Below are 11,435 nucleotides of genomic sequence, written 5' to 3'. Positions count from 1 at the left end.
AATGTGGCTGCTTTTGCATTATGAAAGGTAACAGTGCTGGAAGCTCAGCACTCACCTGCCAGACAGATGAGCTGAGGCTGAGCTCCTCTCCAGGCAGCCCCAGAGTAATTCTAGTTTCAAATTATCCACATATTAAAAAAATCTCAAACCAGCCTTAAAGGTTTTTTATCTACTTATAACTGACAGCCATCAGAAGGCTCATCCCTGTCAGACCTCCTGGAAGCAGGGATGGATTTATTGCCAAGTAATCCTGGTTCATCATGCTCCAGCAGGTCAGCAGAGCTGTGGCAATCCATCACCTTCACACCCACCCTCAGCCATTACAGGGGATTAAGTCCCACCTTGAGCAGCAAAGGAATTTCAGGCCAGTGTAAAATAAATTGCTTTAATTTGGATTTGCTGCAGTGACAGTTAGCTCTGCTCTTGCTGCACAGTTGTCAGACTAAGCTCATTTGGACTGAGAGCAACTGAGGGGTGTTTTGAACCTTTTATTCTATTTTCAGTCTCATGAGAAGGGTGAGACAATGCAGATGTTATAATTCATGCCTTCACAATCAGAAGCAAACTATTTCCTAATTATAATATTCTATAAGTGTTTCTTGGCCTATCAGCTTTAGCTACACTATGTTGTAAATGTCTTAAAGTTAATAATCTAAAATTATTACTATTATTACTATTTCCCACCTGCTAAGCTGTCAGAACAGGCCACCTCTTCTAAGCCCTACATCTTTCCAGGAAGTCACCTCTTGTGGCTTAACACCAGACATTACAAACTGTGGCTGTATTTTAACCTGTTTCAATCTTCACTTTTGAGGTCATCTACCTGACCACAGCATGCTCCACTACCCCACGTTATTCCTGCTGACACAAACCAACTCCCACACCACCTGCCAGCTCAGAAAAGTCAGTAAATGCCAGAATCTGCAGCCAGCCTGGCTCATACCTGCTCGGGGCTCCACTGTCTTGTTGGAATCTGCATCCATGAACACAAAACGTCCGCCACCGAAGTCTTTGGAGTAGTCAGAGAGATAGAGCAGAGAAGTGTAGTCAAAAGAGCCATAAGTCACCTGTGGGGGAAGCCAAAATTACCAAAATTTACCAAATTCTTGATCTTATCTCTGCAAGACACAGCCAACTGAGCAGATGGATCTGGTGGGTTTTGCTGATTTTCAGTTTTTCATGTAGTTAATAAAGGGGTCTTTGAAAACCAAGAACACCATTTTCTAGGAATTATCTGTGTTTATTAGTCTATTCTCTTGTGTTTACACACACATTACAAGACTAGCATGTCATGTTTATTATTTCTATTGTTAGTTTCCATCATTACAGAAGTGATTGATTGATTTCCATCATCCAAGAGCAGAAAACAAGGTAGTGTCACAAATGCATTGTGTCAAAAAGACAGGATTTCTACTATTCCAAGATAAAATTTCACCAGGAGGTTAATAAGCAGAAGAATAACCCTTGATTAATGATTTCCACCCATGAATAATCTTGGGTATAAAGTTTCTGTATACCTCACTGCTATTCTTTCACCAGCTACCACACAGGAGATTCATGGTAATAGTAAATCAGAACTTCCAAGTAAATACACGTTTGTTGGAGGAGCTTCTACTCTTTTCCATACAGGTTTTGTTTAAAATTTGTTGTATTTTCTGAGACCCCACTGGAGGGAGGAATGATGCATCTGACTCCACTGATATCAGAAGGCTAATTTATTATTTTACTATCGATATTATGTAAAAGAATACTATACTAAACTATACTAAAGAATACAGAAAGGATAAAGACAGAAGGCTAAAAGATAATAATGAAAACTTGCTACTCTCTCCAGAGAGTCTGACACAGCTTGGCCATAATTGGCCAATAAATAAAAACAATTCACATGAAACCAAAGAAACAATCACCTGTTGGTAAACAATCTCCAAACACATTCCAAAGCAGCAAAACACATGAGAAGCAAATGAGATAATATTGTTTTCCTTTTTCTCTGAGGCTTCTCAGCTTCCCAGGAGAGAAATCCTGGCAAAGGGATTTTTCAGAAAATATGATGGTGACAAAAACCCTTCAAACTGAACTTTGGAAGTCTCTGCTTCTTCTCAGCCTACAGACCAAACATCCCACTTTTAAGTACAGCAAGGTGATTTTTTCCTTCCTTTTAAACCATAATTTTTGGTTGATATGTATGCTGAAGTTGGAGAAAATAAATACTACATACTAACACTGAAAGTGAAGTTATCTAAATATTTAGCATTGAGTTTAGCTGATTCTGGAAATATTTCCTTTCACATCTACATGTCACCAGCAATTAAAAAATACTTGAAATCAATGGCTGTGTTCTCCAATTTCTTTGTGTATCTCAACTCAAAAGTTCAGCATTACACTGTCAAGCAGTGAAATGTGCAGCACAGCAGTACTGTATAAATACACAGAATTTCCTGAGTGTTTTGACTGACCTGGTGACTGTTAGAGGTAGGTGCTACTTCCAAACTTAGAAGTTTTCTAAATATTTTCAGTCATGTTTCAAGTTATACTCATTAGTGCCAGTTAAATTCTGGCTCAGGAGCAGTTGTACACATTTTTCTGTAAGGGCAGGACCAGAGAGAACATAACAGCAGATGGAATAGGAAGACATTTCCATTCATACTCATGTTATTATTTTGACCATAAGGGCTCAGAGGAAAAAAGCCAAACCACAAAAATGAAAGAAATACTACAGTGATTCCCTTCTTCCCATATTTTCCCAAACCCTGGTAGCAATACAAGGCAATAAATGGGAATTAATGAGCAAGTGCTAGTGCAGCACCTCAAACCAGCCACTCTAGAGCCCTTCTCATGCAAATCAGCTTTGCAGGGCCATTTTCCACTTCACTGACTTGGTGATAAAAACTTCCAATCGATTTAAGGAAGGCTCCAGCCAGTGCAGAAGTTCATTCAACTCACAGTTCCAAATTTAATGCATTAGAACTGTTTTTATCAACTCTTCAGAGGAGCAGCAATCTTTGCTCCCCCAGCACACTCTCCCTCCTCTCCAAGGTGGTTTTACCAATTCTAAACTTCTAAGAACTTCTAAGAACCAACCATTTCAGCCTAACCAAACACACCTGATTGCTGGAGATGACTAATCTGGGGAATGAAGTGTGCAAGGGAAAATGGCTTTGCTCTTCCTGTCCTTATTCATTACTGACTCTCAGAAAGCAACCAGGCCTGAGAAATGCAACACTATGGAAAGCAGAGACTAAATTAAACTCAGTTATTTATAATGCTAGAAGTCCCTCCATGTATATTTGTTAGCCTGGCAATGATTTCCAGTACCAGACAATTAATAATTGAACCAAAAAATCAAACTATATGAGAGAAGCTGTCACGAAAAGCCACACAGCTCCAAATCAAATTTCTACAGCTCCTTGTAAACAACTCAAGAGAAAAAAATGCAGATAATTCCATTCAGCTGCTATGTCATATGGTTAGCGTGCTCTTTTTGAACACTCCTTATCCAAAGAGTCAAACACAGACAATATTTAATGGTAGATGCTCACAATGATGTTTACATGATACTTCTTTAAAAGCTATTATTATAAATAGAACTAATTGCCAGAATTAGCCAGTCCCATTTTGCAGTGGGTTTTTTTGAGGGACACATTTCTATGCAACTAAACAGTTGTAGGACCATGAGAGGTCTGCAGTTACTGAGGATATTTAGGACAGCATCCTCTGCTTTCCAGTGCAGAAGAAAATTCACTTTTTGCAATCAGCATTTTCAGCACACAGAAAGAGTCAAAACTTCTCTTTTCCTGTAAGCTTTCACCTAATTCTGTGTAGATAAGCCCCAGAATAGCTTTGATAGCCCTTCCAGTGTGCTGTTTATTGGCAGGGTCTGTTAGACAATAAAAGAGCAAAGAGCACATCTCTGAATTGCAAGGGGCTGTAGGTGAGCTGAGGTGATGGCTCTGAGCGGAAATGACAATCAACCTCCTCAATTTTCAGAAATGACGCTGTCCCAGGGTAGAAATGGGATCTTTTGATGTGTTTTATTAAATGTAGGGGAAGAAAAGAAAGGTGAAAAGTCTGCTAGAAGAGACAGCAGCTGCTCTCAGTGACACAGAGACCTGCAGGTAAAGGGGGAGGGTTGGGGACATGGAGAGCACATTGCAGGTGAGGAGAAATAATTAGAATAATTAGGTTTGGCTTGTTCACCTCAGAGAAATAAAGGCTGGAAAGGGATATGATTCCTACCCATAAATACATGGGGGTGGGAGGATGTAGAACTGGGAGAAAGAACAAGAATAGCTATAAAGTGATCATGGACATGTTTAGGCTAAAAAAAAACAGAATAAATTTTGGGAAATGTGCACTGAAGTGCTGGACTAGCTCAGAGAGAATAAATTCAAGGTAAACAAACCCAAAACCATCTTATGGCAGAGCCTGACAGTTCTGTGAAGGATGAGAGGATCTGTGCCCAGGCAGGACACTGCACAAATCTCCCAGTCCCACACTGCTTCCACCAACCAGAGAATGTTGTAAGACTGCGGTGCTGACAGTGTGAAGTGTGCAACAGCAACTCCATCATAAACCAGGTGTTTGACATTTGGAAGCCTCAGCTCCAAACAAATTCCATCCAAGATGAAACTCCACATCTTAAAACAACGCTCTCTTCATTTGACTTAGAGGCTTATAAATTCAACAAGATTAAATGACTCATTTGGGTGATTTCAGGGTTTCCATTCCTATGTAACTACAAACCAAGGAAATTTTAGGAGAAAAAAAAAGCCTCAGACAAACACAATAAATCTGTGCTACTCCATTATGCTGTTGAAAGTCTTCAGGGAGATTCAGATTCAGAAATATAATTGCAGTAGACTCAGCAACATCAGGAAAAAGGCAAGAGGGCTTTTCATATGTTCCAAGAAGCCACGTCTTTTTAACAACAATGTCACTCTGAAACAGAAAATATAGTGAACTCCTTTTGCTAAGGCTCCATTTTACCTTTCTTCTGGAAGGAGGCAAGGAAAAAATCATGATGTCTTCTAGGAATAACCTTCACTGTTAAATCATAGAGAAATTCCTGAAGTGGCTTGTTCTGTTCCAAGGGGAAAGCATAAATAATGATCCAAGACAAAAGCATCCAACAAACTGGCAAGTTTTATTGATCTTTCTTCAACTTCCCAGCATTCACAATTGCTTTGGAGGCCACTTAAGAACTCTACTACTCTTTTCTGGGAAGAACTTTTTACCTCAGATCAATAGAAATGTGGGTTTTTTTCATTGCTTTCAACTGCAGTGTGGAAGTGGAAAAGTTTGCTGGAGGAAGTGAAGTACAAGCCAGGCTGACTGCACTGGAGGCAACCTGGGAAGCTGCACAACTTCATCCTAATTAGTCTCTCTCAGACTATTTATAATTATGAACAAGGTGTTTGGAAACTGCCCCAACTGGGATAATTCTCTTCACAGACTCAGAATTATTTAGGTTGTGTAAAAGATCTCCAAGATCACAGACTCCAACCACTGTCAGAAATCAGACAACCCCATTATTCAGTACAGAACACCACTAAGGTCTAGATTATGCATTCCAAGTCTAAGAGAGTATTTTTCCTGCTTGTTTTGGTTTTTTTTTCTGAAGCTGGAGATGGGTTAGAAAAAGCCAAGGCAAATCAATTGATGTGTCTGCTCCCTGAACAGACAGCCTGCAAGATAAATAAAACATGGACAAAAGAGAAGGATAAAACCAGGAAAACATTCAGCCTGCTGCCCATCATGTTCAGGCATTCTCAGGACAACAGGACAGAAAAGCAGCTTCCACAAATTCTCTTCATGTAAACTTATTTGCATGTAAATGATAAAATAACTTGTACATTATAGAAGGTATTTAGGTGGGAACAATTAATTGAGAGTTTATTCAACCACCTTATTCATTTCCCAATGCAAAACACATGCAGAGAAGAATAAAGAGGAATTCTGGCAAGGAGGGCTCGGGCAGACACAAATCTCATTATAGTAATAAATCAGAGTCTGGAATTCTAAAATAGGCTTTTTTGGGGGCTGAAATAAAAGAGTGAAGAAAATAGGCATAAGCTGTTGAAATATACTGCTTTTTCCACCCCTGTGGCAGTCAAATCTGATTCTCTGAAACTGTGCAAAAACTGTAAGAACCAATGAATTCACTGCACTTCACACAAGCAGAACCACCAGTTTCCTTCTTCCCAAGGATCTCCTGGAATTTGTTGGAATCCTGGATGCTGAGAATTTTAAACTTTCTGTGCTGAAAGGCACAGACCCTCAGGAGAGCACTGCATTTGACCTGAGGCTGTGGAGAAGGCCTCCAAAATTGTGTGATAGAACTGGGATTGTGGGTGTGGAGTTGGTTAGAAGTGTGTAACATCACAGGGTGGAAAAATGTTTGGGATTTTAGAATATAGAAAAAATATAAGAAATATAAAATAGAGAAATAAATATGAAGCAAGATGGAGGTTTCAGGGTGGAGGAAGGTTGTTCCTCTTTACCTTCTTCTTCACGGGTTTGGGTGGTACTTTTACTTTTTTGGTAATTTTTTGTAATTAGATAGAAAAGTCTGCACTGTGGGCTTTGAGTGATCAGTTATTGGGCTAAAAGGGAAAATAATTTAGATGCCATTTCTTAATTGGATAGTTTAGCTTGAAAAGACCTTGTACCAAGAGATACTTGGCCATTTTGTGCCTTGTTAATGAAGGACTGCAGAACTGACCGCTGTGAGACTGTAATATTGATAAGAAATAATCAACACCTGAGTCTGAATGTGAACTGTCATCTCAAGTGCCTTCAATCCCAACCCCAAGAGAGGTAAAAAAAGGAAGCAGAGAACCCACAGGAATTGAGCATAACATGATGGAATTCCTGTGAGCTCCACCAGCACAATTTGCTCCCTGCAGCCATTTCCTACCAACAGAAATCAAAACAATCTGGACTTCAAAACCATCCCTACACCTCTGGTCCAGAGCCACTCCTCTTCACTGGTTACATCACAGCTTTTCAAACCAGAGGCACCCAAAACCTGGCACATTCCACCCTACAGGACTTTCTGCTTCCAAACATAACCTGTGTCATCACTACCACATTTAAATTTAAGCTGCTTCTGCTCACATGAACAAGGACACAGGAACTCACACCAATGCTGTGACCAACAGAAGACACTTCCCTCAGACTGGCTTCTCCCAGGAAATACTTTCAGGCAAGGAATATTTCTGTTTGATTTTTTCATGCCTCAGGTCATAGACTTCAAGGTACACTGCCCACTTACAGACTTGAGCCCTAAGGAATAACTTGGATTTTGGTGGGATTATTGTATTTGGTTCCATTTTGGGTAATCCCTGACTCCAGAGTGACTCATTTATCCTGAAGGCATGAAATGTGGGTATTGTGGAGGTGGTTTTTGCTTGTTTGGGGGAGTTTTTTTTGGTGTTTTTCTTTGATTCTTCCATTGATGGTATTCTGCTGTTCTGCACAGAATGCTTAAACTCAGTGAAACTCAGCAATAAACTCAATACCAAATCATTTAAGTCCATTGAGAAATGCCCAGTATTAAGCTATAAGCCTAGAAATAAGACTGTGCAGTTAAAAGGACCAAAACACCAAGTTATTGAAAGAGGGTACCAGGTCCCACATCCCCATTGAAACACAAAAAGCTCAAAAAGCTTCAATTCACATCTAGCAGAAATACAAATATTAAGCTTTTTTGAAGAGCCTTAGATCAAAAACAACAGTGATCAACTGATCACTGTGAAACAGCTCCCTCCAAATCTGGCTGAAAAAGCAATTCAGGTCATTTTAATCAATGTTTCTGACAAAAGAGATTCTTGACTAGTCATTCTCACAGTTTACTAATTCTAACAAAACTAAATTAGAGAAAATAAAAATGAAGGGGATGTAATAGCCTGTGTTTCTTAAACTCACTTATCTCCCATTAGATTCATCCCCTGAAGCACCAGTTTTCAAACCTGTTTGATGGATTGTTTAAATGCAAAATGATTTCAAGGTGATTTAATAATAACAGATGTTTGCATCCCATCTCAGCCCCCTCCTCACCTTGTCCACGTGTGGGTGCCAGTACTCATCATGTGCTGTCTTGGCTCCTGTGCTGTTCATCCTGGAGAAGAATGTTGGCTTGGTCAGGTACATGGCAGAAGAGCTGATCCCAAACACCTGAGCAATCCTCTGCTGAATCCTCTGCCTCGCATCCCTGCAAAGAACACACAGGCTGTCAGTGACACCTCCCTCCTGCTGCTCCTGTGCTCTTCATCACTCACTGCTTCTTCCTCAGCTGAGAAACATGGGAACACACAGTCTTGAGAAGGGAAGAGAGGAGAGAGAGGAGAGAAGACAGAAAAGAGAGAGAGAGAAAAGATAAAGAGAAGAGAAAGAGAAGAGAAAGAGAAGAGAAGGAGGAAAGAGAAGGAGGAAAGAGAAGGAGGAAAGAGAAAGAAAAGAGAGAGAAAGAGAAGAGAAAAGGGACCTACCCCAGGGATTTTGGTTGAGGTTTGTTTCTTTGGGTTTTTTTTTAACTGTCAGAGTATCAAGGAATCCAAACTTTGTTTCCTTTGGCCGAGGTTTGAAAATTTCTGTCTGTTTTCCTGAGTAATTCTACACCTACCCCAGTGTTTGTTAACTACTGAAAACATTAAAGGCTTTCACATATTCTTAACCCAAAGCAAGTAAAAATAAAGTTGTACCTTCATAAAAGGGTTGCCTCTGAAGAACCTTTAATAACTTTTAAACCAACTGGTGAAGTCCCTGGAACCATGAAATTCAGGGTTCTTGGTCCACATCTGTATTGGTATTATTACCAGATTTTTTTTAATGAATGCAAGATGTCTTTCAAAATTACACAATTACAGTGTACAAACAAGAAGAAGTGAGAAAACACATTTCTGAAGTTGTGCATGGAATTATTTTAGTAGGTTTGTATCTTGCAGTGCATTTCTCCACTCAGCATAATTTTCAAGGAAGTTTTTCCCAGGTATTTCTCTAGGGAACTAAAATGGTGACTAAAAAGAAGTGGCAGAATTAAAACAAGACCTGTGGTGTGTGTCTGCAGGCTGTGAAAGTCATCTCTTACAATCCACAAGTACTAAAAAATGCTAAATATTCATTCTGTTCACACCTAGTCCCTCACAAGAAATAGGAAAAACACACACAGATTTGATTTTTTAACCTGTCTCACTTTACATTTTTAGGGGTCAATTCAAGCTATTTTACATGTGAAATATAAAAAGTATCAAATGAAGTCAGAGGGATTTTCAGGGATATATATGGATGCAAGAACTGAGGTTTCAAGAGCTACATAGTGGTGGAGTTTCCAAAAGGAAAGAACCCACAGCTCCTTCCTCTCATGCTGTGGGAGGCTGATCTTGCTGTCTGCCTTTTCCAAGGAGAAGGACGCAGGAAAGGCTCCCAGAAAGCATTAAATGCAATTATTCATTTTGTGAATGGAGAGCTTTGAACAAGGCAGCTGAAGAATTCACAGCCACAAACAGCAGAGCAGCTGATTCCCTGGCCCCTGCAGCAGCCAGGAATAAATCCCCTCCCAAGCAGTCACAGTCCTGACATAACTAAATTCCTCCAGTTGTCCTGCTCTGCAAAGAGTCCTCCCTCTTCTTTCAGCATGATTCATTTTTCACTTTTAAAAGCTTTCCATTAAGGTTTGCTGTCTGGTGTTTATAAGGCTCTGTTAAAGCTTCACTCCTCTTGGAGACTGATGTGCAATGGCTTTGGGCACAATGTGTGTTTTACAAACCAAAGAGGATGCAAAGCCCTACTCAATATGCCAAATACAGCTTTGAAAAGTACAATAAGGTCACTTTTTAGCCTAGAAAAACTCTTCTGTACAGTGTGTTTTCTGCTGGCCAGGCCATTTCAACATTTATCAATATCATGACTGCAGGTTTTCATTCCATTCCCTGCCCTGCTGCTCCAAACACAAACTACTGGCAAAATACTTCAAGGCCAAAAGCACTGTCCTTCATGTGTAAACCAAGTGACAAGGGAAGCCAAATTTCAGCTCAGAAGAAAGGAATGAGTGAGCCCAAAGCTGGGAGAGCCACACTGATCCCTCAGCCTCTGTGACCCAGGAGCAGCAGGAGCCTCCCTTCCCTCACTGCTCCCGGCTCTTCACAACTCTTGGGACAGTTCTGGTGGATTATGGCTACAAAGAAAATATTTCTTCATGCTGGAGAATATAATAATTTATTTTCATAATCACAGCAACTTTTGTCTCATTCAGGCTGCTGAGGTGTACCCTGGCTCTGAGCAGATGCAATAACAGAGCTCTGCAGGGGCAAGAAATGCCCAGGAACAGCATCCAGCCAAGAGCATCAGCACCAAATTAATTCTCCCCCCACATGTGTCAGCAGCAGCCCTTGTCCATTTGCACTGAGTCACTGGGAAACACCAACAGGCAGAGCAGAACTCCCTGAGAGGAGCACATGAGCACCAGATTCTGTAAAAACAGTTGTCACAGACATCTCTTATGAAAAATCCTTTCCTTAGGAATTTTTCTCCTGAGAAGCTGAGAGGCCTCAGGAACAAAATGTAAACAATGGTTATCTGCTGCTGTGGAATGCAACAGGTGGATCTGGGATTGGTCGCATGTGGTTGTTTCTAATTAATGGCCAATCCCAGTCTGGCTGTCCAGACTGTCTCGGTCAGATACATGCCTTTGTTATCATTCCTTCTTTTTCTATTCCTAGCTAGCCTTCTGATGAAATCCTTTCTTCTATTCTTTTAGTATAGTTTTAATGTAATATATATCATAAAATAATAAATTAAATTAAGACTTCTGAAACATGGAGTCAGATCCTCATATCTTCCCTCATCCTCGGACCCTTGCGAACACCACCACAGTCACTGTTTTGAGTTAGGGGAGGAAGACATTTTTGATGAGGAAGAAAATTTAAAATTTTTGATGAAGAAGAAAATTTTTAAAAAGCCAGCGAAGGAGCTGGAAGCTCAAGGAACACGCAATTTGAAAGAAAGGAAGTTTGCAGCTTGCAAAGCTGCCAGTTTAATGTAGCAGCAGCACAAAGAGATGAAAGTGCCACTGAAAAGTTTCTGTGCGACACAGGCTCTGCCAGACTGTTGAAGATTGCATGCAAGATGTTTTCCATTAACCATCTGCATGGCAGATTACCTTGTCAAGTGAGCAGTTTGCCTTATCTCTCTCTTTCAGTGACCACATTCACACCTTCCTCGGGAGGTGACATCTGCTGATAACAGACTATTGAATGTCCCTGCATGGCTGATAAGAACTACAGCATCCCATTGGGAGATGTGAGCCCAGAGGGAGGAGCCAAGCATTGCTACCCAGATATAGTCTGAGATTCTGGAACTCCAGCACGGCTTCTCCACTGGATTCCCCAGAGGAACAGCAGCCGCCTCTTCCACTGGATCTCCCGAGGAAGAACACA

General features: G+C 40.5%; 1 protein-coding gene across 1 annotated transcript in view; it reads right to left on the bottom strand.

Annotated features, from left to right (window-relative positions):
- The window catches only part of OGFOD3 (2-oxoglutarate and iron dependent oxygenase domain containing 3), a gene marked incomplete at its 5' end in the record, with an annotated part of 30,970 nt that overhangs the window by 8,094 nt on the left and 11,441 nt on the right, over window positions 1-11,435 (bottom strand). The window contains 2 exons of the mRNA XM_031059904.1: window positions 944-1,067; window positions 8,059-8,212. Of these exons, the coding sequence (XP_030915764.1) occupies window positions 944-1,067; window positions 8,059-8,212 (278 nt within the window). The remainder of the gene's footprint in view (window positions 1-943; window positions 1,068-8,058; window positions 8,213-11,435) is intronic.

Source organism: Geospiza fortis, unplaced genomic scaffold, assembly GCF_000277835.1.
Source record: "Geospiza fortis unplaced genomic scaffold, GeoFor_1.0 scaffold244, whole genome shotgun sequence".
Lineage (NCBI taxonomy): Eukaryota > Metazoa > Chordata > Aves > Passeriformes > Thraupidae > Geospiza > Geospiza fortis.
The sequence above is the reverse complement of the archived record's forward strand: the minus strand, read 5'-3'. Positions and strand labels throughout refer to the sequence as shown.